Source organism: Sparus aurata, chromosome 12, assembly GCF_900880675.1.
Source record: "Sparus aurata chromosome 12, fSpaAur1.1, whole genome shotgun sequence".
NCBI lineage: Eukaryota > Metazoa > Chordata > Actinopteri > Spariformes > Sparidae > Sparus > Sparus aurata.
The window spans coordinates 24,564,018-24,590,503 of NC_044198.1; the positions used below are offsets into that span (position 1 = coordinate 24,564,018).

Genomic DNA, 26,486 nt, shown 5'->3' on the forward strand with positions numbered 1-26,486 from the left:
CAGCCTGTAAATGTCTTTTGGACTGTTTAGAGGAAGAAGTAAACAAAATGTGCGATGCATCTTTTGTTAGGGCATTATCCCGCTTATACCATGGTCACTTGCCAAAGAAAAGAAATTCGGACCATTCATTTATATTCTCATGCGTTTTACAATCAAAATATAAAGTTTTTCGCAAGCCATAACTACGTTTCCCTGGTAACGCCTGGGGGTTCGACTAATACCTGGAACAATCGTTACTCTCATATAAGGTTCTTATGCAACGGAGACGTTGTTCACTCCTCCAGCAAATAGAATAGGATGGACCATAGATACGACTTGGCAACGGGAGATATTCTAGCCCGCTTAGCAATGAGCCAGAAAGCTAACGCTATGCTAGCAAGATTCAAAGTCAATAACATTGCGTACGGTTAACAAACAGTACATATAATTTGACAGTATGCTAGCTAACCAGTCATGTCACTGTCCCCAAATCAATATCAAGATTTTCACGAACAAATGACCGGAAGTGTTTAACGTCACTGTGGCCGGAGAGTTGAACAGCGAATGGGATGTAAGATTATTGGCGTATCAGTAAGTTTAGAGGGGAAGTGAACTTTCTGCAGCTGATGGACTGCACTCAGTGTTGGAAATAACATATTCAGATTTGATACGCCAGCTAGTGCATTGATTAGAGCGATGAACAGACAATTTGACTGGAACTACTTAGTAGGTGTCCATATATCAGGGGTTAATGGACACCCTGCAGCCAATCAGAATCGAGTATTCCCCCAGACCATGGTATAAAACAGAGATAAGATGCCCTCCATGTTGCCTCTCCAGCAGACAAATCGTGGACCGGTGCCACCTTGCATACACGGGGTGCCCGTTTTTTTTCCCCGCCCCAGCCCCTCGATCATCCTGAGTCCACCACTGGGTCAGCCACATCCACCAGCGTGAAAAGAAATGGCTCAGATTGAATAAAAAATATGGTCCAATGTTCTGACGTGTTTGAACTTTAGACTGCATTCAATATGAATCAATCAAAACAAAGGTTTGTGCTTCGGTCGGCCTTCGTCTGATGTCCAGTGCGAGGCGGAGAGACGCTCCCCCGCGGGCGTAAAGTCACAGAGCAAAGACGAGTCGCCAGGCTGGAACTGCCAAGTGAAAAAAAAAAGTCATTCAGTCACCATCTGCTTAATACGACATCTTCACCTCGCAGACAGCGGCTGTCCAGTCAACTGGAGCCTGGAGGAGCAAATGGGAGAAGTGAGGGGAGCCGTGGAGACTTCAGGCTCTCTTCACTCCTGCCTGGTGAAGCCCTCGCAAGTTTGAAAGTGATTTATACCCTCAGGCACATTTGTACCGTTCGAGGACTTCAGAAATAAGGGCTTTGAACTGCCCTGCTTATAAGTGATCCTGCTTGATTTGATTGGAAACACTTTTAACTGTACTGTAATTCCATCTGTTTGTTACTCTTGTATTTTACTTTAATTTCCCTATTTGCATTTACTCCACAACATGTTGATCTTGTATCTTAACTTTTAGAATTACGTTGTGATTTTTGTCGAGGCCATTGTAATTAAAGAGACGTCCTCATCGGGGTTTTCTGAAGCTTTGAAAAGGACGGGTAAACATACGCTGTAATGTTGTTTATGCTAAATGATGAGGTCCACTTCACTGAAATGTTACCATGTTGCACGATTTCCTGTTTCTCAGTCAAAATGTGAATATGGTAAATTACTTCTCCAGTCTGGCTTGGAGGGATCCTACCAGAGCTGAAACAATTAGCCGATTAATCAATTAGTCCGTCAACAGAAAATATATCTAATGTTCACAATAGATTTATTGTTTCAGTCCTTTTTCATGCAAAATCCTCTTGATATGGTGTGAGAACGTCTTGTAAACTGAAAGTCTTTGATTATGGACTGACAAACCAAATGAATATCACCCACACAGACCAAACGATTAATCAGTTAACTGAAAACAATGACCAACAGATTAATCGGTGTTGAGGACAGTCCTTTCTTGAGGCCCTGCGCTCTACACTATGGCAGATCTCAGACATACAAGCCTGCCAGTTGCCAGGTTAGAAGAAATAAATCCATCAACTTGCTCCCAGAAGTCCACAGGGGTTCGGTCACGCCGACTGTTAACCTCCACCCTCTGTTATTGTGTTGCACCTCTCCAGCCGTTTAGCTCCCAGCCACCTCTCTGCTCAGATCTTCACATCCTGCGTTTTTTTAGGAGAGCTCCACATTTATTTTCACCTTTCGGCAGCCGTGATACGAACTCACATCCTCATCATCCGACTGGACCTGGAGAGTAACTGGGTGGCTGATTGTCGACAGGCTGACGCTGAATTTTGACCTCTTTTTTTCCCTCCCCGAGTAAAAATAAATCTAGGATTCTAAACCCAGAGAGCGAACTCTTCTCGATCAATACATACTTGACTTGAATCTCGTAGTGCCTCACTCACTGTATTCCCTCTGATTAAACAGTCAGAGATCCTCGACGTATAAGAGGCCTCTGAAGCAAAGAAACAATGAATAAAAGATTACCCCGGATGAATGACAGAGCCTTCACACACGCATTTCTTAGAAAATCAGATTGGTATCATACGGAGAGTCTCTGATCTCTGACCAGGCTTTTGATTCAGTCCACGTGTGGTTGAGCGTGTGGGCGGAGGGAGTCCAGCTGTGCAATTAAAGCATTATCAATGAAGTGACTGGCCATATGCCTCTCTTGAGTGATGGTTCCTTATTAATTATATATTTCATTTCTGTCTCACAACTTCACAGTTTACAGGTGCGCTTGTACCACTTCGTATTACACATTTTACTGGCACAATATATGTTTTTCTTCTTTACGATGATTTGTTTAAGTTGTTCAAAGCTTCAAAGCAGAAATACAGAAATTCAATTCCATTTAAAAGCACATTCTCAGTCCCTCTCTCCGCCTCGCTAACAGATAGCAACAGTAGCGAACATCAGTTTAAAATCAGTCCAAAAAGACAAAAAAACAACCAACTTTCAGCTTAACACAGAAGTTTCAAAGATTGCCTTTAAATAAAAAAACATTCCTTTCATTTACTTTGCTGTTCTGAAGTCATCTCAAAAGTGAGCGTTGTAAGTAAATGGCTTATTGTTATTTCATATTTCTGTAACTGGAAGATAACATGTTTTTTTGGGGCTATTTTTAAGCGCCTTTGTACTCGACGCGCGTATGCAGAACAATGCAAATGTAAAGCGTTGTTCTGCTCTGTTGCAGCGGCTTTGACCCTCCATCACACTCGCATTTCTTTATTCCTTTGAATTCGTGAGCTGGATCTTTGAAGCTATTAATTAAACGAAGTCCCCATATTTCATGTGACTTGTATCATTATCTACCCTAATTGAAGTTTTGAAGTTATTTGTATCATCTCCCCAGCTGAAACGCTCCGCCAGGCGCTCTTGCTAATTCTGCTTGTTTTCGAGACCTCGGAGGGCTCTTCGTCGACCGGAGTGAACATCTTGAGGCAATACGGTTTTCTGTTCCGCGCGAGCGGAGGTTTCGGCCGTAGATCCCTCGCAGAGGTTGCGCGTGTCACACCTTCCAAAGCATTAATATTCCACAGGCACACTCTTCATTTTAAACTGCGACCTGTGGTTCAAGGAAATCAGTAAGTCACGCTCCTCCTCGCGGCCTTTTTCTAGTCAGACATTGTGGAAAAAAACTTCATGTCAAGTCAGCTGAATATGTGAACTAGTTTTTGGACTTCGGCTGTGGGGAATTGAGCCCTTCCATTTTTTTTTTTAAAGCTCAAGGGGTAGCATGTGTACAGGTCATAAAACCTGCATGCACACCCCAGATAGGGAGCTTTATAAATGGTTGCCTGAGAGCAACTTTTAATGTAATTCATGCCACTGTCAGAGGTCTGCACTCGTTACCGTGAAAGGACAGCAACCTGAGAGCCGCCGAGGAGACTGTACCAAACCGTCACGTTGGATTTTGTGTTGAATTTATATAAACTATAAACTTGGCACATGTTTCTTTCTATAAATAGAGCCACACTGTTCTGCTACTGTCAACAAACGGCAAAAGAAAACCCTACAATTCATTTTAAACAGACTTTGACATGCAACTATGTGTTCTTGTTCGACCAGTTATCTAGAAGCGGTTTAATGCGTTGCTTTTTGTCTGTGTAGGTGTAAATTGCTGTACTGGCCATATTAAATCTGGCTCGTGACAAAATCAAAGCCGCAATAATGGAAGTTATCAGGAGTGAGAGGGAGGGCGGAAATCGGAGAAGCAGCGGGGGGGGCAAAACGGCGTGTACAGCCAGGAAAGTTTCAGATCTTAACACAGTTGGTGATTGTTGGAACAAGACGCAACCAAGATGGTTTTTGGTGAGTTTTTATCTCGTTTCTGACGAGTTTAAATGAAGTGTGTTTTTTCCGAGAGTGCTGAAGCGAGTGTTTCTGGTTTAAAAAAAAAAAACAACAAAAAAGACATTTTACACATTAATAAAAAAAGGTTTTTACTTTTAATAATGTTTCCTGACACTTCAAATAACAATCTCAGCGTGTAAGTGGTGAAAGCGAGCATTTCACTGGATGTGTTTTGACAGGCACAGTTGCCCCTGAAGGATTACGTAGCAGCCTTTGTGGTCCGTGTTCGCTGCTGCCAACTGAGGCCATCATAGAGCGACTCTAAAACATTTTGTACCTTTTGGTCCTTTACACGCACAATTAGTTAAACTGAGGCTCAGGTTGAGTCCTCAGTCCCTTGAGGTTGTATCTAAAAGTGAACCAGAGTAGACGAAGAAAAGCAGAGGCCACAAAAGTTTGATACCTGTGCCTCTAACATTCAGGGAAAGACGTAGTGAGACATATCCGGCAAATAATAACCAGTTTGAAATAGTGCAAGGGCTCGACAGTGATAAGACAAATTATTCGGCATAATGGATTTAAAAATATCAAATTTTCCTGTTTAGGGCTGCTAATTTAATCAGCATTTATTAGCGCTGTTTGTTCGTCTATCGTGTGCAGAACAGCTCACGGCAAGATGAAATTCGACTCGGGAAAAAAAAAATAGTCATCATACGAGAGTTTTGATTCAGAGCGAAACACTGACAACAAGGCTGCACCTTGTCCATCACTCTGAAACCTAACCATCGGTAAAACGCGTTGTTATATTCAGACTTTTTACTTTCCCCCATCCGTCTGATTCATTTGAATGCAAATGTGTGTGCTTTGGTCTACTTTTTTTCTTTTCGAGGCGGCAAGCAGTGACTGTGAAAAATGAATATGTCAGCTTGTGAAAAATCAAACACATTGGTCCTAAACCCACCGCAATCAGATTCTCCCGCTTATCTCCTCAGGGGCAATTTTTGAAAGGTTTCTCTCTCTACGGCAGGGTGAGACCGTTCTTCGGGGGGCTGCGGTGCACACTGAGCCATTACTAACACTGGCATAGTCAGCTCTGTGTCATCATATAAATCAGAAGTCCTGGCCACAGGTGGCCCATAGATCACACAGTCACACCATGGCGTCGGGCTGAAACAGCGGATGTGCGCGCCACATGCCTCGCCTCCGAAGAGGAAATCAATCACCAGGAGTATCTGGGCTGCCAGCACCACCTCCACTTAGCCTCCGTGCCCACTGCCCTATGTGGGTCCATCTGATAATGCCGTGTCGAGGTTGCTACAACATACTTTATGTCGTTCCGGGTCGATCACTGCGACTGACCGATCACACGGATGCGATGTCGTAGCTCTGCGACTTATGTTGGTGGTGTTCCAGGACCATCATTTCTTATACCAACAAAGTCGTATGGACTGTAAAAGCGCTGTCAGCATCTGACTCTCACCCGACTGGGATTGGTTAAGATGACAAAAATACTTGGTTAGGTTTAGGGAACAACAACGTTTGGTTAGGAATATGCAACAAAATACTTACATTTAGCTTTGGTCCAAAGCAACTTACAGTAATTCATACATACACTGATGGTGTCGGCTGCCATGCAAGATGACAAACAGCACATCAGGAGCAGTCTGGAGTTCAGTATCTTGCTCAAGGACACTCCGACATGCAGATCAGGGGAAGTGAACCAGCGACCTTCCGATGATAAGTCGTGGCTCAACCCCTGAGCCACAGCCTTCTTGGTTAAGTTTAGGCAACAACAACTCTTGTATTTAGGCAACAAGATTATTTGGTTGGGTTGAGGCAAAAAAAAAAAACTTGCATAGCTTGAGGAAAACATGGTTTTTCACAACGGTGCAACAACGGAATTTGTTGCATTTGCATCATTTACTGGTCTTTTTTCCTCCCTGAGTCGCAAAGCTTTGCAAACACGAGTTCAGGGTTCTTACACTTTTTTCAAGGTCAAATTCAAGCACTTTTCAAGCACTTTTAAGGGTCATTTTTAAGATTTTCCAGCACCTTATTGCTGGGGTGAAATACGTATCTATACTTGTGATTTTTTTTCTTCACTTTTTATCACAGTTATGTACATTGTATCATGCTGTAAACATCTAAAATTACATTCTATAATAGCAAAAACTTCAGAAATTAATCACCCAGTCTGATCCCAATTTTGTGAAAGACACAGAGTTATAATGTCAGGCACTTTCAAGCACTTAAACTAAAATCCAAGCACTTTTCAGACCTTGAAAACACAACGTTGAAATTCAAGCACTTTCAAGGATTTCAAGCACCCGTACGAACCCTGTGAGTTGCAACGCTGGTCCTGGAGCGGCATTTATCAGGGCGTTCCAGGAACAACACCGACACCACAATATCAGATGTCATGCCACCTATTACACCACACTGACAGCGTTTAAAAAGGTCATACTTTCTGCTTCCGAGCTACCGTTTAGCATCCGCGGTCTACCCGCGGAGGCAGCGGCACATCCAGTGAGTTTTTGAGTGATCGCTGAGCAACGTTGAACCCTGAGCTAAAGAGGTCTGGCTTGAAAGAAAGGACTGGCGGAAGGCATTCAGCAGTTCGAGCTGTATGGCTGGCAGCTGTGAAATCTATTTACTGCAGAATGGAGAGCCCGAGCCTGATGGGCCAAAATTAAAAGAGCATGTAGTGTGATGATTTTCCACGCACATTTAGGAAATGCATTGTCAATAAATCAATGTGGACAGTGCGAAACGAAAGGGGGTCTAATTATGTTTCCATCCAGAGCCGAGTCTGTCTCACACGTCCGTGGAAACATTATGTTATCTTATCGAACTGACGTGCAAGTTGCTCCGTTTCTCCAAACATGATGGGCATTTCTTCCCCCGTGACCCAATCTAGAAAACACTACACTGGGGGAGAGACACGCAGTGGAACATGAACCATATTTTCACTTTAATCTAGCCGTCATTGGGCTCGCACAGTCCAAAAGAGAAATTAGCATGCTCCAGTTGGCACGGGCTCCGTGAATGATGGTGTTTTGATTTTACAGTCAGGAGAAAGGAAGTGGCTAAATAAGACCAACCGGCAGAAAAAAAAAGAAAGCCTCGAGTCAATCGATGAGCTGTCACACGTCTTAAGGTGGTTTCACGATCGATACGTATTGATAGGTGTTTCACAATCCAGTCCTCGAGCACCTCTGTACAGTGCTTAAAGTCATGACTTCAGGAGTGAAGCCTGCACACTGGACTCAGTTCATCCGTTCAGTCGTACGAAACCAAAGGAAGAAAAACCAGCAAAACACATTTTGCTCGTTTTTCATTACAAATGATCAGATTAGAACAACCAACAAGTTTCGTATAAATGTGTCCTTCCTAGAATCGAAACCTCACATGCAGTAAAATCCAAATTTACCAGTTTTCATGTATTGGAGAGAAAATTATTTCTTTCGTCTTTCTTTGATGATCAACATATTTTAATGTTTTCGTCTGTATTCAACGTTATTGTCTTTGTATACTGTGTCTCAGGAAAGGAGTGTTCAAACATTTTGGTTCACAGTTCATAACTGCTGCATAAGTAAGATTTATGTCAGCATGCTGGTGAATTAAATTTATTCCTTATTAGGAGGATGCATTCAGGAGGGAGCAGGGGAACTGAGGATATATTCAAATAAATAGACGTTGATTTCAGTGGGGGCCCGTAGAAAGTGTCTACTAGCTCCCAGAGGTCTGTGCTGTACCCCTGGTTGTATTTTCTGGCTAACGATTATATGATGCAATTTCACGCGGCTGCATGTAAAATAACATATTTGACGGCAGTCATAGCAACAGTTGAAGACGTCAAACAAGCCGTAAGGAAAGACAGAGCTGGAGTTTCACTGTCAACATCTTCGTTGTGTTATACTGTGTGTACCCTCTGACCTGGGTGGTGTATTGTCTGTGACCTTACACTACCATTGCGTGTCTAATGTGTCATACTGTGTGTGTGTGTGTGTGTGTGTGGGCTGCGTCTCACCTGTATGAGGCGCCCCTGCTCCGTCTGCAGCGTGTTGAGGTCTTGCCCCAGGCTGCCCTGCCCCCTGCGCAGGGACTCAAAGTCCATTTTCAGCTGTCCCGCGTGGGCCGACAGCTTGGCCACCTCCTCAGCCAGACTGACGAGAAGAGCCCGGTCCTGGCTCTTCACTGACTTCAGGTCAGAGTCGTGGCCGGTTAGCGAGTGCAGCAGTGACGTCTGCACGCCCTCCAGGCGCAAAAAATTACTGTTGTAGTCGGGACAGTTGGGGTCGATGAAGATGTTGATGCGAGAGCCGTCGCCTCTCTCGACGGTGACCAGGGCATTTGCTTCGTCCTGATTGGTGGAGATGTGGGGGAGGCCATCGGACATGGGCGGGGCCTGGTAGTGATTCATAAAAAGGATGGTGCCGGTTACAGTGACGGCGAGCAATACGGCGACGAAGAGCAGGATGGTGCAAAGCAGGTAGCTGCAGCTCATCCTCTGTGGGAAGGGAGAGAGGAGGGAAGGGAGGGAGGAAAGGAGGAAAGGAGGAAGAGACAAAGTAGATGTTAGGAATCACAGCTCCTCGAACAAAAGAACACCTGCCTTATTCAAAAAGAAATGACTTTCATCCATCACTGGGGATATTTTGAATGCCAGCTGCTCGGTACTCAGCGATGAAGCCATATTCCCATCTGTCAAAATGTAGTTTTTAATGATTTATGGAGCAACATCATGCAGATTCCCTCAACTGCCAGTTCTCTTGAAGATCACAGTTCTCTAAAAAAAAAAAAAAAAAAAAAAAAAAGAAAGAAAAAGAAACCAGACGATTCCTGTCCAAACAACCCCGGTATCTCGTCAGAGCAGTGATGGCGCAGAAGAGGGAGGATGCTAGCCAGAGACGCTTCTGGGAAAAAAAAAAACTACTCGGTCAAAGCACCGATGTTCTGTCTTTCCATTTCTGAGGCAGGAAGGAAAACAATAATAATAAAAAAAAAAAAAAGCTGAAACAATGGTCGCCAGGAAGAGAAAGTAAAACAGAACTCAATAGAAATGTAAATGAATGGACAGAGAGCCGAATCCTCTTAGTGGAAAAGAAGGGCAGACCTCTACCAGTAACACAGTCGCCATTAACTAGACTATAAAAGTCCTGTATGACGGCCCCTTTATGATGCCGACTCCATTTTTCCACTCAGGTCAAGAGAGCCGGCGATGGATAAGAGACGGCGATATGGTCCACCTATGCATGATTAACAAAGCCTCGCTCCCCCATATCTTCCTCCAAATGAATCAGCAACTGATCTCTTACTGATTTTTTTTTTTTTAATCTCGGCGCTGGAGGACGTTATCTCGGCGAGAATATGTGGGCAGGTGTGTGCGTGAGCGGTCTGTTTGCATGTGCGTGGACCTGCGAGTGAGTGGAAGCTCATTAATATGTAAATTAGCTGTGCGAGCACAGCGAAGCACACTAATAGGCGGCTAATGGTCGGCTTTACGAGGGAGGTTTATGATTCCTTTTAATGTGAAGAAAATCAATTGTGTTGTCCAGGAAGTACTCTGTGTTTACCCAGAGTCTGCAGGTAGAGGACATAAAAAAAAAAAAAAATAAAAAAAAAAGTTGTAACTACCCCGACAACTCGACCATCCGGGGGCCGGAATGCGATACCCGTGGAAAACAAGAGTGCACGCAGCCTGCAGCCCGCATCGTGCTCGTTGATACGAAAAGGATCCTTATTTGATATCCGAGGAGGATTTCTGATACTGGCTCATTTTGTAGCCCTCATCTTTCCAATCATAGGCCCAAGTAAATGCACACAAAAGCAGTTCATCTGAGGATGGATTTCTCACATGGGCCCCCCCCCGGCTTCATTTACAACCCACATGGACAGACACATATGGGGCCTGGAGCCAGTGAACAGATTTTTGCTGAGTCTGGCGAGTCCCTGCTGGATGCCTACGTGGCCTCGCTTCAAGATTTTAAAGAATTTTTAAGGGGCGATGTAAACAAACCAAAAAGAAAAATGGTGACTACGGCGCCGAATCGATTTGTTGATTACTGACCAAAAGCACAAGAACGCATCGTTCCTGCTCTGGAGGGGAACAAAACCATTTCTGAGCGGGTGATTGGAAAAATGACTACTTTTATGAGGAGAAGATTCTTTATTATCAATTTACTTCAGCCGTGGAGATTTAGTTTTCATCCGTGTCCGTTTTTTTTTGGTTGCCTAGTTGTTCGTTTGGTTGGTGGAAGACGTTTCTGATGCCCCTGTTCCGGATAAAGGGATGGATCCAGGAAATGTCTTTTCCACCGCGGGATAGGAGGTTTTTCTTAACATTTCCATTCATGTCTTGATGAAAACAACAGGCATGTTGGGCCTCAGCGGACCAACGTGTTCTCCCTGATTCTAAGAAGAGGTTGAATTTGCTTTCACATCTCCCAGCTTGAACAATGGGGCTTATCCAGTTACAGGGCTGTCGCTTCTTGAGGTGCAGAGCGGTATTAGAAAACAGGATGGACCTGGGCTAGTTGGTTAGCATGCTAACTCCATAGAAACACATAGAAACCCCTGCGACATCTTTTCTCTGACCATATCTGACAAATCCCCCCTTCAATAACAGTGAAATAACTCCAATCTTTCTAAGTGTAAAGGTACCATTTATTCATGAGGGTTATAATAACGTGTTAGCGGACGCACGCGGGCGCACAGGCACCGTCGACCCTCGCTGTGAGGTGATAAAAAAAAGCCTTTTTCCATCGACTCTACTCAGAACATTAATTAAATTCATGCATTATTCCTTTTTCCCGCATGAGACGACTTTAGTCGAGACGCTGGCATGTAAAGGAGGCGAACTACCTCCAGGCCCTGTTTGTCTGAATGGGTTAGGGGGCAATCGCCACATGTATGCTCACACTCGCGTTCACTATACGTACAGCCACGCACAAACATATACAGCACGACGTACGCCAATGTCACTTGAAATTCGACGCGCATGCACATGCATGCACACGTACGCATAATCTGCACGCGGCCCTTTACTGCCGTGCACATGCAACAGCCCGTGCACGTGCTTGCACATGAAGAAACCGGAGCATTGCTTTGACAGAGCGCTCCTGCTCCTTCGTGGTTTTTTTTTTTTTCCACCCAAATACATCATCACAGGAAAAAGAGCTCCGGGGGGAGTATTGCCGCGCGGAACATTTTTATTTATTTATTTTTTTTGTCTCCTTGCTCTAACTCGACATGTACACCCTGACTCTGCCGTGAAATCTGTCAGTGTTTTCATTATTTCGAGTTTTTTTTTTCTCCCCATGTGTTTTTGAGCGCAGCCGAGAGTGACTGTGACTCTTACGATACGCGCTGTACATGATGTGCATAACGGCCCTCACGCTGCAAAATGGCTGCAGCGTAACCCTCGGAACAGTTTCACCGAGCTCTGCTGCCAGCGGGGCGAAGACATCAAGGGGGGGAGCCGTCACTAAATATTCATTGCTAGCATACTGATTGTTAACTTAACGTGGAGGAGATATACGACGGCCCCGGTCGTGCTGACAGCGACACACGCTCACAAGACATCTACTGTACGCACCGAGAAAGACACACACACGCGCACATACACACAGCAGCAGCAGCAGCAGGGCATTTTTGTAATGAAACTTTTCCCGGGTACATGGTAACAGCCACATTATGATGTCCCCAGATGTTCACCTTCAAAGACATAATGTACAAAGTCGTTTCTGACATTTTAAAAGGTGCAGATTTGGACCATTTGCTCTGAACTGACAGTACGCACAGTCAGTATGTTGCACATCGGATGCTACGGTCGAAAAGATTGCAGCAAATGCTTCTACTGTTGTTTTTATGTGCATTTCCGGCCACTTGGCATACAAAATCAAACTTTAAAAAGGTACAAATGGTTGAAATATGAACGCTGACTTGCAACAATAGCATGGTAATCTATGTTACCAGATGTGTACAATGCCTCTCTCTGTTTCTATCCGGTCGCGCTGACATAAAGTCGGAGAGACTGAACGGAAGGAGGAAAAAGTCAGCATGACAGCGAGGAGCCGAGGTTTCGCTGCCGCCTTATTTGTGTTTTTTTTTTTCCCCAACTGGTCAATGAAAATAAAACCCAGCTGCAGCCGCGCTTCGTGTCCTGACTGGAAAACAAGATCTCTCAACTCGAGAGTTGCAAGCGGGGGTAATGACACCGCGAGCCGCCTCTTAACACAGTTTTTTTCCTTCCGCAAATGAGTCTCTCACTCTCGCAGCGGGAGCCCACTCTGTAATTAGTGGCTGACTTTCAGATCCTCTCCTGTCTCTACTCATGCCACACCACTGGATTTGAGAGGAGGACGGACGGACGGGGGGGGGGAGGGGGGATTCTGATGGGTGGATAGAAAAAAAAAATAAATAAAAATGAGAGGCAGTGAAATGAGAGAGAATTTCTCTCTATGAAAATGATGTTGTCCTCCCACGCCGAAGCACTGGCAGACAGCTCTCGGACGAAAGGCTTTGTCTGCTCATTAGATAAGCAGGAGAGCAGCAGGAGACTTGCAACCTCTCTCTCTTTCTCTCCATCTTTCACTTTCTGTCTTTCTCCCTCTCAAACACAAATATATATATATACATACATATGCTGTGGCTCATGTGAACACAGGGAGGAGTTTCAAATCGATGCTAGCCGACTAACACACAAGGAGGAGGCAGCGACATCTGTAAACGTTGAACTGGCGCGCCGTAGCGAGATCAACGCACGGTTTTAAACGCAGGTGTTTCCACCCACCCTTCCATTTCGCGACGCTTTCACCTGCACCTCGACTAACACCTTTCTCGTCAGTATTCAAAACGTAGCCCCTCTTCCCAAATTCTTCCGTTCAACCGAGCTCCTTTTTTTCTTCCAGGTGCAGCCGCGATCAAGGCGCTCAGTTCAAAGATATCCGCGGGGCCCTAATCCCGTCTAATTCTCGTGTGTTTGGGGTGCCTGAGCCGAGGCTGTGCCGTCCCGGCTGCTCGGTGGCAAAAACGCGATGTGTAATATGCAGCGAGGATGCCGATCGTGAGGCGAATCATCGTCGATGGCGCCTGGTACTCTCGGCAAGGTGAGGACGTTACTGTGCCGCTGTTTTGACTGGAAGAATGGTGGTGAGGTATAATGTACAAAAAGATAGATAGATAGATAGATAGATAGATAGATAGATAGATAGATAAACCTGTCAAGCGATATTTAACATTTTCTGTGGTCACGGCTGATATTCAGCAGGTATTCAATCAACAGGGTTCGTACACGTTTTTCAAGGTCAAATTCAAGCACTTTTCAAGCACTTTTAAGGGTAATTTTAAAGATTTTCCAGCACTGGGGTAAAATACGTATCTAAAATTATATTCTATAATAGCAAAAACTTCAGAAATTGATTATCGAGTCTGATCCCAATTTTGAAAAAGACACAGAGTTATAATGTCAAGCACTTAAACTAAAATCCAAGCACTTTTCAGACCTTGAAAACACAACATTGAAATTCAAGCACTTTCAAGGATTTCAAGCACCCGTACGAACCCTGAATCAAAAATGTTCACCTGCACCCAAATAATGTGCAGGTGAACCCAACTTTCAAAAGTACTTGATTAGAAAAATGTTTTAATCAATTATTGTTCATTTTTCAAGGCAAAAATGCTCCAAATTCACAGGTTCCGACTTCTGAAATGTCGACATTTGCTACTTGTTTGTAGTTTTCTATGGATTCAATTAAATATTGAACAAACAGGCTTTTTGAACACGTTACCTTGGGCTCTGGAAAGGCTTTTCTTTTGAGGACAAATAATCTATTAGATTAACTATTAGTTGCAGCCCGACTCTAACGGGGAAGTGGTGGGCTACAGATGCTGAATACACTGACGAAATGCAATATCTTTTGACAGTACGTTGCGTGAATCACAATGAAGGCATTCTGATATATACATATATATATATATATATATATATATATATATATATATATATACCCACGAAACACAGGCATGTGTCGGTGCTCGCATGCGTCTGCCTGTGCGTTACACAGAGCGTCTTGTGGTGACGGGGGGGCCTTACCTTAGCCGGCGTCTCCCGGGCGGTTTCAGAGTCTGACCAGCGGTGTTTGAGCTGGGAGGAGCTGGGCACACACTCACAGAACGTCTGCATGGGACAAACAGACAGGGCCACCAGTGTTGGCGTTTGTTCAAGTCACATGTGCAGTCAAGCATGCGAGCACATGCGTACAAACACACACACGCGCACGCACACAGGCATGCATGCAAAGATATGTACAAAGAGAGAAAGGTTTTGGATCCGTACATAAAAATCTAAATCATACAAATTGGGAGAAAGTGTTGTGAGCTGCTCATTGCTCATTTTTTTTTCAAAACCAGACTTTCACAACTTATCTAAAAATGATTGTTTAGAGATCTTCGTTGCCGGCGCTGATAAACTACATCCACCTACACACACACATAACTGCACCCTGACGAAGACAGATCTGAACAGACAGCTGTACATCTCAAAGGTATCGCTGAATTCAATAGTCTATGACAGGCTCAATAAGTCTTCCCAGACATTGCAGCAATCCTCGGCGCGCAGAGTTTCCTCCTACTCCTGATAAAATAAGAGAAAATGTAAAGAAAAATTAGCATTCCGCTGACAGTGAGTGGGTGCGGCGTGCATGTAGAAACAACCGTCCAGATGAGGTGAGTGTGGGTGCTCGCATAGACCATCTGACCGTGTTTGTATGGACTACCTGAACATTATGTGCTTCGGTGTGAACGCGTCTGGGAGTAGCTGTAGCTGCCGCACAGATAAAAGCCCAGTAATTATGAAAGTGTGTGGAGGGGGGTTCTAACTGCTCCAGGAGAGCACGCCGCTCCGTGACCTTAAACACCAGCGCTCCCACTGCGGAATTGCTCAATTAGCCTGGGACGACAACAACGACAACACAAGGGGGCCTCACACACACAAACACACTCACACACACACTGTGCCTACACTTAAGAAGAGATGCGGCAAACATTAGCAGCTAATGCATCAGACTGTGTTCTCCATCGGAGAGTGGTGTCGCACTCTTAGCCTGTGTGTATGTGAAATTACGTGAGACTAATTTATTAACCTATTTATACGTGTCCTGACATTTTATGCTTTAATACCATCAGCAGCGGTGTAAACAATAAATAATTTAAAGCTGCATTAATCCATTTCTAACCACTAGGGGGTAAAAAAACACACAACAGGCTCACTTTGGTGGAGACTAACATTGTTGCGATTTGTGTTGATGCTACTTTTATCATCCAGCAGACACAGATGTGTAACTTCAATATTCACTCTTCTGCTGTCTCTGTTTTTGGGAAACTATTAGCGGCTAATTGCTCAGCTAGCTTAGTATCATTAGCAGCAGTTTAAAAAAACAACAACTTTAAAGCTGCATTCGTCAATTTCTCACCACTAGGAGGCAGGCTCACTTTGGTGGAGACTACAAGTGTTATGACACTTTTATGTTTTAATATCATTAGCAGCAGTTCTTGGACACAAACTTTAAAGCCGCATTTGTCAATTTCTCACCACTAGGGGGCAAGAAAACACACAACAGGCTCACTTTGGTGGAGACTAACGTTGGTTTGACTCGTGTTTATGCTAATATTTGCTACTTTTATCATCCAGCAGACACAGATGTGTAACTTCAATATTCACTCTTCTGCTGTCTCTGTTTTTGGGAAACTATTAGCTGCTAATTGCTCAGCTAGCTTAGTATCATTAGCAGCAGTTTAAAAAAACAACAACTTTAAAGCTGCATTCGTCAATTTCTCACCACTAGGAGGCAGGCTCACTTTGGTGGAGACTAACGTTGGTTTGACTGATGTTTTAGCAAACAATTGGCTCCTTCTTGCTTTTTGATGTTTAGGTCTACCTTAAGAAGTGTTAGTTCAATATTCAGAATTTTTTCCCTCAGGTTTAGTGAAAATATTAGCTGCTAATTGCTATCAGCTATCTTCACCAATTAGCCACTTTTCCCCGACTGCCACTCGGTGCTGCTAAGTAGAATACATGTTTGTGATATAACATGAAGCTAAGTATCCTATCTACAAGTGTTATGACACTTTTATGTTTTAATATCATTAGCAGCAGTTCTTGGACACAAACTTTAAAGCTGCATTCGTCAATTTCTCACCACTAGGGGGCAAGAAAACACACAACAGGCTCACTTTGGTGGAGACTAACGCTGGTTTGACTGATGTTTTGGCAAACAATTGGCTCCTTCTTGCTTTTCGAGTTATGTTTATGTCTACCTTAAGAAGTCTAAGTTCAATATTCACTATTTTTTGCCTCAGTTTCTTGGAAAATATTAGCTGGTAATTGCTCAGCTATCTTCACCCATTAGCGGGTTTTCTCTGCCATTTGGTGCTGACAGGTAGAATAAAATGAGTTTATCAGAGCTTCTTTTTTTATCATTATTGTGGAAACAGCTGCCCACAGGGGGCTAATGAGAGCGGCTCAGTCGCAGCCACACAGTAACTGCGTGGGCTTCAACCCAAAAAAAAAAAAAAACATTTTTAAAGAGCCTTTAAAAGCTCCTCGGAGCCGTGCAGTTGGGTGGTAATGTTCTCTGATTTCAGCAGGTACGATCGCCCCCCTTTTCTCACCGAGAGTCATGTGGAATTCAAATATCGAAAATCATGCAAGTTTAAAAGTATTTCAGGCACCTGTGCGCCGGCGTTGAGTGTGTTTCTTCGGGTGTCGGTGAGTTCATATTGCTGTGTATGCAGCTCACACAGTCATTGTTATGATGGCTGACCAATAGTTCACCCCTTTGCTCTAAGCATTCTCTTCCAATGTGTAAGACAGCGAGAGAGGATGAGAAAAAAAAAAAAAGGCAGCGAGGGAGAAGAAAGTGAAAAAGGGTGGTGGTGGTGGGAAAGAGACGGAGGGAGATTTGGGAGAGGTGCGCTGAATTCTAATGAGCAGCCTTCGGGTCAGCGATTGAAATCTATGTCTGTTCTGCCTAAAACATTGCAGCTGTCTGCGCTCGGCGTACACAGAGGAGCACAGAGCTACCATTACTAAACAAACACAGACTCCACAGTGATGCTGCTAAACAAACCAACAAGTCAGCTACACAGGAAAAGTAAACTGGAATGAATTTGTACTTTCAGAAAAAAACCCACAAATACAAAACGGGGACACGCATTTTGTGCCGCTTGCACAGGTTCGCAGGTGTGTGTGTGTGTGTGTGCAGAGGTACGGATACGGACTAAAAAGGGTGGACGCTCCGGCTTTGTTGGGGAAAAAAGAGGCCCGAGAGGTGGAAGAACATGCAGGACAAAGGTTGTGTGTTGCAGCTGCAGCCCACTCAGATCTCTGACACAGTCTCCCCATTACACAGAGCAGCACGTATCACAGCTTTAGTTTGCTCATCCCCCCCCCAAACCCCGGCCTGCTCGTGCTCAGATCGGGGTGAGCTTTTCTGCCTGCACACACACACACTAACGGTGACATGCCAATATCAGCTCGGCTTCTTGTTGGCAGCGGTCCCGGCGCGGGCATGACTGCTTGGCAGTGTTTGTCTAGTCCTAATCTGACTCCACGAGCTCCACCGGCGGAGAGGATTTACACTTAATAGAATATTTGGGGCTTTTTTATTGGTTGGACCTTACACGCGGAATCCCATCTGATGAGCAGGGTCTTAGAAGACAGGAAGGGCTCAGACTTAGCCGGGGTTGTGCGACTGGGCGCGTACGTGCGCTCTCTGTGAATGAAGCGCACCTTAACGTCTTCGCGGCGAGTGCGTGCGAGGACACGGTGAGTCCTCGAGGCGAGAAATCCCAGCGCTATATCCAGGACTATTTGGATAGTCGGAATGTGTTGTTCTTGGAATATATTCGCTCACTTAGCCGAACACCTTGACGTGTGTGTGTGTGTGTGTGTAGGTGTGTCTGCCCGAGTGTGTGTGACAGCGACTTTAGCAAGGTGTGTTAAACCCAGCGCTCACTAAGCTGATGGAGTGGAAGAGGCTTTGCATATATTCACTTGCGGGCTTACTGATCATTTAACAGGACTCGCAGGCTGCTAAATGAACGGACTGAGACTGACAGGAGGAAGAAAAAAGGGGAGCGGAAATGGGAGAACGGGGGGAAAAAAATAAAGGGCAAAAAAAAGGGACATTGTGCCGCAGCGAGCCAATGAAATTAAACAGCACAGTGTTACATTTAAGGGATTATCTTGTTAGGTGCATGTAGACATAAGCAACAGGGATTGAGAGAAGAGTCGGCAGTGAATGAACGAGTGACTGAATGAATGAATTAACAAAGCGGCGACGTCCCGGCGGAATCAGAGCCGAGGATTTCCCGCCTGCCGTCGGAAATTAAGGAGCCATTCAGAGAAGTGATGAATGAACGTCTTTAAACTCACAAGTCACTGGAGGCTTATCTCACACCCTGACGCTGCTTTAAGATTACTGAACACTGACATGTTAATGGTGACTTACTTTCCAAACTCATGCATTACATTTTTGTTTGCTCTGCTGAAATACACACGCTCCAATCAAAGACGACTTGACAAAAGAAAAGATCTGGATTGTCAAAAGTGACTCTCGATGTAAATTTTTGAATCAGACAATTAAAATCTTTTTTTTTTCCCCCGAGACTGTTTCTGGTACATTATTCATGAACTAATGAGCCTGTATATAATGATATGACTCATAAATTCTAACCTAATGATGCAGTCACAATAAAAAAAATATTAAAAAAAGAGTCAGTTCCTACTTGTAAGTTGAGTTTGATGATCTGCTCGAGGGGGGGAGAGGAGGGCGGAGGAAAAGAAAAAGAAATAGCGACTGCTGCGAAGTGATTTAATCAAGAACTGATAATGAGATGCGCTTGTCAGGGAATGATAGTTAAAGATATAAGATAATGAGAAAGCCATTTCATACTGGATCATTAACATAACACTGTTCTCGAGTGACTTCATCGTTATCTACAATATGGTCCTCGACTCAGAGTAAGTCATGGGCGAGCTAACTGATTCTCCGTATACTGATTAGCAAATGTGTTTCTTTTTCTTGACAACTGAAGAAAAGAAGATAATGTCTCATCTTTTAAAAGGTCCCTGCATTAAATATAAAATTTTCCCATAAACTTAAAGGGACAGTGTGTAATATATCAAGTATTTAGCGCCATCTAGCTGTGAGGTTCTACACTGCAACACTCCTTTGCTCGCCCCTCCCGTTCTGAAGACGTTGGAGACGTTCCGGAAGCTACGGTGGCCCTGACGGACAAGAAACTCATTTTCAAAATATGGACTCTTTCCCAACAGCGTCGAGTATTTCTAATGATTCAAGTAATGAGGTAAAGATGTAGTTAGTTATTAGGGCTATAAAACTAGAGGTTATAACTAAAAACTAACTCTGAGCGAAAACGCGTTTAGCCTTACTACGTAGTACCACGTAGTGCTTTGTGTCCCTCTCGGCAGTCCATAGTTTTTTTAAAACCGGAAAGACATGGCGGCCTCCATAGAGTTTGCCCGTGCTGTGTATATTCAGATAGGTAATTCTTCGCTCAGGAGGATAAGTCAGATTGTTGGCAGAGGTAATTGTTCACCAATGAGGACTTACTTATGAACGAAGACGTTGATTTGAGTTAATAAATTACTTAAATCGTTACACACTGTCCCTTTAATGATGTTTTACGTACGTACGTTTGGTACCTACGTTGTCTATATTTAGCCCTGTACATGGAAAATGCTCAGATGTTTCATCTAAATCGGGTTGCCGCACACAGGCCAACTGGAAAGTTATTACAGCAAAAGTTCTTATTACCAAGATCATATAATTTATGTTGGGATTACCCAGAGGGTTTAAAGAAACACTGAGCGCTAAACCTTACGCGCATTGGAAGGATAAATGTGTTCAAGGGTTAACTGTGGTGAACCTTAAAGAATGAGAACACACAACTTAGTGCTAAATACTCAGCAGCTACCAAAGTATCATGGTAGTTTAAATCCCAAGTAATTACTGACCAAACCTCTGTGTTCTGCATTTAGTTACCAAATCCTGAAACTGGGTTTTCGTGGTGTTCTTGTGTCCCTGCGCTCCTCCACTAGCCGGATTTTCCCCTCCACCCGTCTTCTTCCTCCTCCTGTCCTCTTCCTAGTGTGTTTCCAAGCCTATATTGCTCCTTCCCTGCTCATTACCCCTCACCTGTGTTTCTCCACCTGCACCTCCATAACCCTCGTCAGTCCGGTTTGTATGTAAGAGCAGCCTTTAGCTCGGTCTTCGGTCGAGTCGCCCGCGTTTGGGTCCAAACTCTCTGCTTCGGTGTGACACTCAAGCGCATCGCAAAACAGCTTTTATATGGTTACGTGTTGCGTTTGAGTGGCTGATGGTTTATACTCCAGCCTGGTACGTGCGCTCGCTGTTCTGTCATGTACTTGCGATCATGATATTTTCCTGACATCTACCAAAAAAAAAACGCCAAGAACCTTCACCGTCTTCTTCATGAAACAAAATGGGATTCTAACAAAAAATGAGAGCAAACAGAGGACTGCTGCACGGACTGCTGGATGCGACGAGAGCGGTGTTTACTCTGCCGGCGTCTATATTCTGCTCTGCAGACCGCAGAGATTTGGGCCGGGATATTTTAGAGGACACATCCATTGTGGACGTGAAGGACAGTATGGCAGCATTTGCCAACTTCAAAGCGGACAATTCCCTCCACAGCTGACGGCTGGTGACAAGGCTGGACGCTATTTTTGGGGAGGGGGGGGGATGATAACTTGGCCGCTGGCACATAAATAATTGTTACACAGGCTACCAAGAGAGACGCCGCTTTGATTTGGGAACAGCAATATGTACATGAGACATCCTATAATGTCAGATCCATCACTACGAGTCTAATTCTTTATGCCGTCTGTTCAAATTTTCATTCACTTTCCAGTTGCGTTTTCTGGCAAACAGAGCGAATCGATGGAGACGAGCTCTCCCTGAGCGATTTCATGAGACTGTTTTCTCGGTTTTCTACAGTCGGAGGGTTGCTTCTCCTTTTTGCTGATTATCGGTTACATCTGCTCAGAGACAGAGGTGTAAAATAAAGACGTATAGTGACTGCCCTCTGGCCTACAGAAAGCAAACGCATCTAAAAACGGCACAGTTAGAGCAGGCAATTAACAGGCTTCAACTGGAGGGCACGAAGTGAGCTAATGCTCAAAGGAGACCCGTGCTGCTCATTTCCAGATCTATATGTTTATTCTGGGACTCCACTTTGCCCTTTGCCCCTCAGGTCATCCTGTTTGAAATGAGCCATTTACATCCTGTCACCCAAAAAGCCCCATTTCTTCTGATTGGACACAATTCCAGTAGCCTGCAGACAGGCTGTTTCGGAGACAGTTTTCATAGAGGCCAAACCGTGTAATTACATCGTCACATGAAGCACCGGGGGCGCAAAAAATACTTTTTCTCATACGCGTACATTTTGAGGGAAACGTCTGTAAACCTCCGCACAACACGCCTCATTTTGCCGTCAGAATTTGAGTCATTCGGTCCAATAAAAATCTGCAAAGTCTATAAGGAGATGTGCGATTAAATCACGCCATCGCTATTCGAGTCAGCCGGGCGTTAAACAGGAAGTGCAGAAGTCTCTAGCGTGCACGCTCCACAGGCCCACGCAATGCAGAAGACAGTCAAGTCATTTTGGGTTTACGTTACGTTTACTTTTGCTTGCCCGTACCTTGTAGCCACTTAGAGAAACTAAGTGGATGTAAACGTGAGTTAACGTGAGTCCCATTTAGCATCAACACCCAAACACCGTAACAGAAAACAGTTTTTTACTCAAGGTTCTCTATTTATATCATATAATCTAAAGTCCCAGAAGCTTTACACAGGAAGTGGCCCAGTATTTATAAAGCTCAGATCAGAAAAAAAAAACATCTGCTTTTGATTAATTTTCCTCGATCATGTTTGTCTCTTCTTCTATTCTGCGTTCAAGGGTACACAAATCGAACGCTGGTTTATTCAGTTTAAGTATTGCTTTTTATCTGCCGCCGCAAATCTACTCTTCACTCGCACGACGACCTCGGCTCCGTTATGTGGCTCCAGGAAAAAAAAAAACAAAGCCTAATGGACTTACTTTTTCCTTCCCCCTTTTCGTGGCGTATCTACGTACGGATCTGAGCGTCTTCGGCGGGTGTCCTCGAATGCAACATAAACTGTGTACATTATCGCGAGACACAATCACCTGCATCAGCTAAAAAAAAACAGACGCGTGCAAACGCTGTGAGAAAAATGCTCTTCACCTTCAACGAAGAGAGAGAAAAATAAAAAGACAGCATGCAGAGAAAAGAGAAAAGAGGAGGGAGGAGAGGCCTGCGGGAGACCAGGGAGATGAGTTCAATCCTAAGAGACAAATCACCCGCTCTACCCTCCACTGCTTGTCCTTGGAGCTCACGCTGCAATCGGCCACACACGGGGAAGCGAGTCTGTCACCCACCGTCCCTGAGGCGCACACACACACACACACACACACACACTGGAATGCAGAGAGCACATCACCACCGCCGCCGCCATTATAAAGCACACAATCACCGTGAGGTCAGAGCGGCTGGTGTGTGAGCGTGAAGTGAAACGGCAAGATTGAAGGAGGGCCTTTCAATTTTCGCACACGGGGTGTTGTGGCGTTTATTGCCGCCCTTCTTCTTCTCCTTCTTCTTCTTCTTCTCTCAGGACACAGATGATCTGCGACCGCTCGTGCTTCCTGCCCGCCTCCTTATCTGGCTAATGTTCGCTCATTAGAGCCGAGATGTGGCGGCGCTCCAAACGTGTGGACGTTTAGAAAAAAAAGGAGGCCCGCCATCTAATACGTCTAGTTACAGTCGATGTGACCGCTTTATTTTCATTATTTTTTTTGTTTTTTCCCCGACTGCTGGTCCTGCCATCCTCAGCCATCTAAACATGGAGGATCTCTCTTTCCATTTCCCATTTCCATTTGTCGTTTTTTCTCCCTAGCCTTCGTGGAGATCTTGAGTGGGAAACTGTTGCTGCCGTGGCCTCGTTCAGCCCATCGAGACGCTGACTGGGAAAGTGGCGCCGTACAAATAAACTTGACTTGTCTCGACTTGGAATTAAACTTTCATGTGCGAGATGCCGACTTATGTTCGGAGGGCTTGAGTTTCTCTCTCACACACACACACACATCAGGTGGAAATGCTCTCTAATGGGCGGGTTTATAAATGCTAAAGCAGCACTTCTGTGACAGTGAAAAAAAACATTATTTTTGCTCAGCGTGGCTTCCTCCAGAAGCCAAACGGACACCTGGCTGATGCCGCCGTCGCATCACACACCAACAAAGACATATCTCCGCTAAAGCAACACACTCATTGTGGCATGAAATAGCAGGGAGGTAATTATGATGCTATTCGCTTTACTGTGTGTCAGGATTAATCAAAATGGTTCCCGTCGAGGATGCTTCACATTCCGACTTCACAGGCTGGCGTCTCTCTCTCTCTCTCTCTCTCTCTCTGCCTCCTCCTCACCAGGCCCCCCGACTTCAATTTCTTCCCCCTTTTTTGAAATCGCGGGCCACTTACGGTCCCTGATTGCAGTTGCAAAGCGCAGTTAAGTGCACCGCCACAATCACGCCCGGCACGGCGGCATCCGCACGCGCTCCGAGACGCGGGGAAAACACATTCGGCGCACCTTTATGCGCCGCACGCACGCACGCACGCGCGCACACGCGCGCCAAGACATGCCATTAAAAAAGACAAGATGGATCTCCGCCCCGCAGCCTTGCTATTTTAATAGCGGCGTGATAAGAAGGCAGGCACTTCTTCTAACAGGCAGAAATGAAGAGCTGCCTTTCCTTAATGTACACATTTGCATACATCGCAAGACGTGCAGACACCATACAGGCGCTCATAAATAATACATGAGTGTTATGGATACCGGTGTCGGCACGTCACGGAACACCTAGCTTGCAGAGTGACTTATGGTTGTAGCTCAAGTGGCACATCAGGTGGCCGTATGTGTGTGTGTGTGTGTGTGTGTGTGTGTGTCTCTATCTGGCTGTCCATCTCCCTCTGTGTGCATGTCTGTGTTTGTGGTCTACATCTTGCCAGTTTGACCTTGGCAGAGAGATCAGATTTTGATGCTGATGGTGCGAGATAAATGTGGCGCTTGCTCCTTTTTACTCACACCGCTTCTGAGTATGAAAATAAAAAAAAAACAAAAAAAAACACCCCAGCGAGTATTTGTGTCAGTGCGTGCGCGCGTGTGTGTTTGTGTGTGTGTGCACTTGCGTGGCGCTGCGTGACCGAAGGATGTGCCGGTTGAGTGCTATCGGGTGGTAAGTGCCGCGTGTCGTCCCTCTCCCCGAGGGGGAGGTCGTGCTGCAGTGGATATTGGTCTTTTAAGGTCGCGGGTTCCTATATGAACTCGACTTTCCCATCATACACCCGACTTGCGGTTTTCACAAACAAGAGAGAGCAGAACACTTCCCCCCCTTAACCTACGGAGCGCAATATCTCACCCGTCTGTGCCTTCCAGGCTGAGAGAATATGCAGTAAAAGAAGAGAGAAATAAGTCCCTGCTCACTGCCGGTTGGTAACGGGTGTTCATTACGCTCGACGAGAAGCCGTTTTATTTCCGTCAGAAAACCTGGCTTTATATCATTAAAAAACAGTGAATGTGACAGCATTGTTCCTGACTGGACTGACTGGTTAGCGTTTACAAAAAGCTACCCGGCGCGCCGACAGTGTTGTGCCACTTCTGGAAGTGGCCCTCCTTGTAAAAAATACAAAAGCAATTTTCTCAAAAAGGGGCCTTCACCGCTAATGGAAGCCTTCTGAATTCCTGTGCTAAATTACCCTTCGGGAAGCAACGGTCAATGAGCCCGGCGCGCTGCTGCAGAGCGGGCGGGGGCCTCTCGATGCAGAGTGCAGCGCGGAAGAGGGGGGGATTAGAGAGGGGGGAAATCAGCAACGCGGAAATGTTTGGCAACTTGTGGAACTTGTTCAGAATGAGGTCGTTTCGAAAAATCATGAAATTGGGGGCAGATAAATGTAAAAGGGGACAGTTTGTGCAGGAACCGGGGGGGTTGCACAATGAAACTGGGTCTCCCGTCAGTGATGTCACCTGCAGTCGGGAATCATTTTGTGTGCTATTTAACGTGTGTTTTATATCTACATCTGATTAAAACGAAAAGAGACTCCCGCACAATGTCCACACTTTCACTTGCGATGAAGTTTATTCAATAAACTTCATCGCAAGTGAAAAGTGGACAACGTGCAGGAGATTTTGTCGTGATTTGAAAATCAGATTACCAGAGCACGTTGCAAACCGTAAAGTCCGATCCGTACGCACCTCTGCCAGCTGATTTGGACCATTTACTGTGGCTTCACTGATCGACGCGTGCGGAAAAACAAAGCTCTATTTGTGACGACGGTATAACAGGCAGCCACGAGCACCTACGCGCTACCTTCCGCGTCATTAGTACGGCAAATACAGAGCTTATCAGTGAGAAACGAAGCGCCCAGAGTCGCACAACATCCGCGTTTTACAGTCTTTTCTCTGATTTCCGTTTTGCAAAAAAAAAAAAAAAAGAGAATAAACTAAAGATCGCATTTGAAGAAACTCCGCTGAGCTTATCCAAAGGCACATCTAATTAATGTACCTGCCAGCTGCGGTGTCACGCTGACCTGCGCCACATGAGATGATTGTTCCCGTCATTTATTTTTAAATTTTTTAATGCATCTGCTCAGAAAACCGACGATTTAATGAGTTCAGCTCGTTCAGTTGCGACGCGAGCTTCACTTCCCCTTCACTTTGTTATCCAGTTGTCGTTCTGTTCATCAGAAATCATGAAGCGATTTAATTCTTAATACAGAGAAAAAAACATCTACCATTTAAGTAGACTTGGGAGATTTGAAAAGTGGCTACCATTAACGACGGCAGGCTTAATGGAGTCCAAATTGTAACCTTGAATGAAGCGCCATACTTTACTGCTATTGTCCAAGTGAGAAAAGAACCCGTGACGGCTTCTGCTGGTAAAATGCAAGAGAAGTTGTCGGAGGAGGGGGATGTAAAATGAAGGCACGCTTTATTCTGAAAAGCAAAGATCTTAAGTCAA

At 44.9% G+C, this 26,486-nt stretch overlaps 1 protein-coding gene across 2 annotated transcripts in view; it reads right to left on the minus strand.

The window, feature by feature from the left end:
• fibcd1b (fibrinogen C domain containing 1b) overlaps positions 1-26,486 on the minus strand; it is a 126,563-nt gene that overhangs the window by 78,141 nt on the left and 21,936 nt on the right. The window contains exons 2-3 of one of the 2 annotated variants that reach the window (XM_030436501.1): positions 14,443-14,526; positions 8,377-8,856 (exon numbers count right to left, since the gene is read on the minus strand). In XM_030436501.1, coding sequence (XP_030292361.1) covers positions 8,377-8,856; positions 14,443-14,526 — 564 coding nt within the window. The remainder of the gene's footprint in view (positions 1-8,376; positions 8,857-14,442; positions 14,527-26,486) is intronic. The other variant, XM_030436502.1, reaches the window with a different exon arrangement.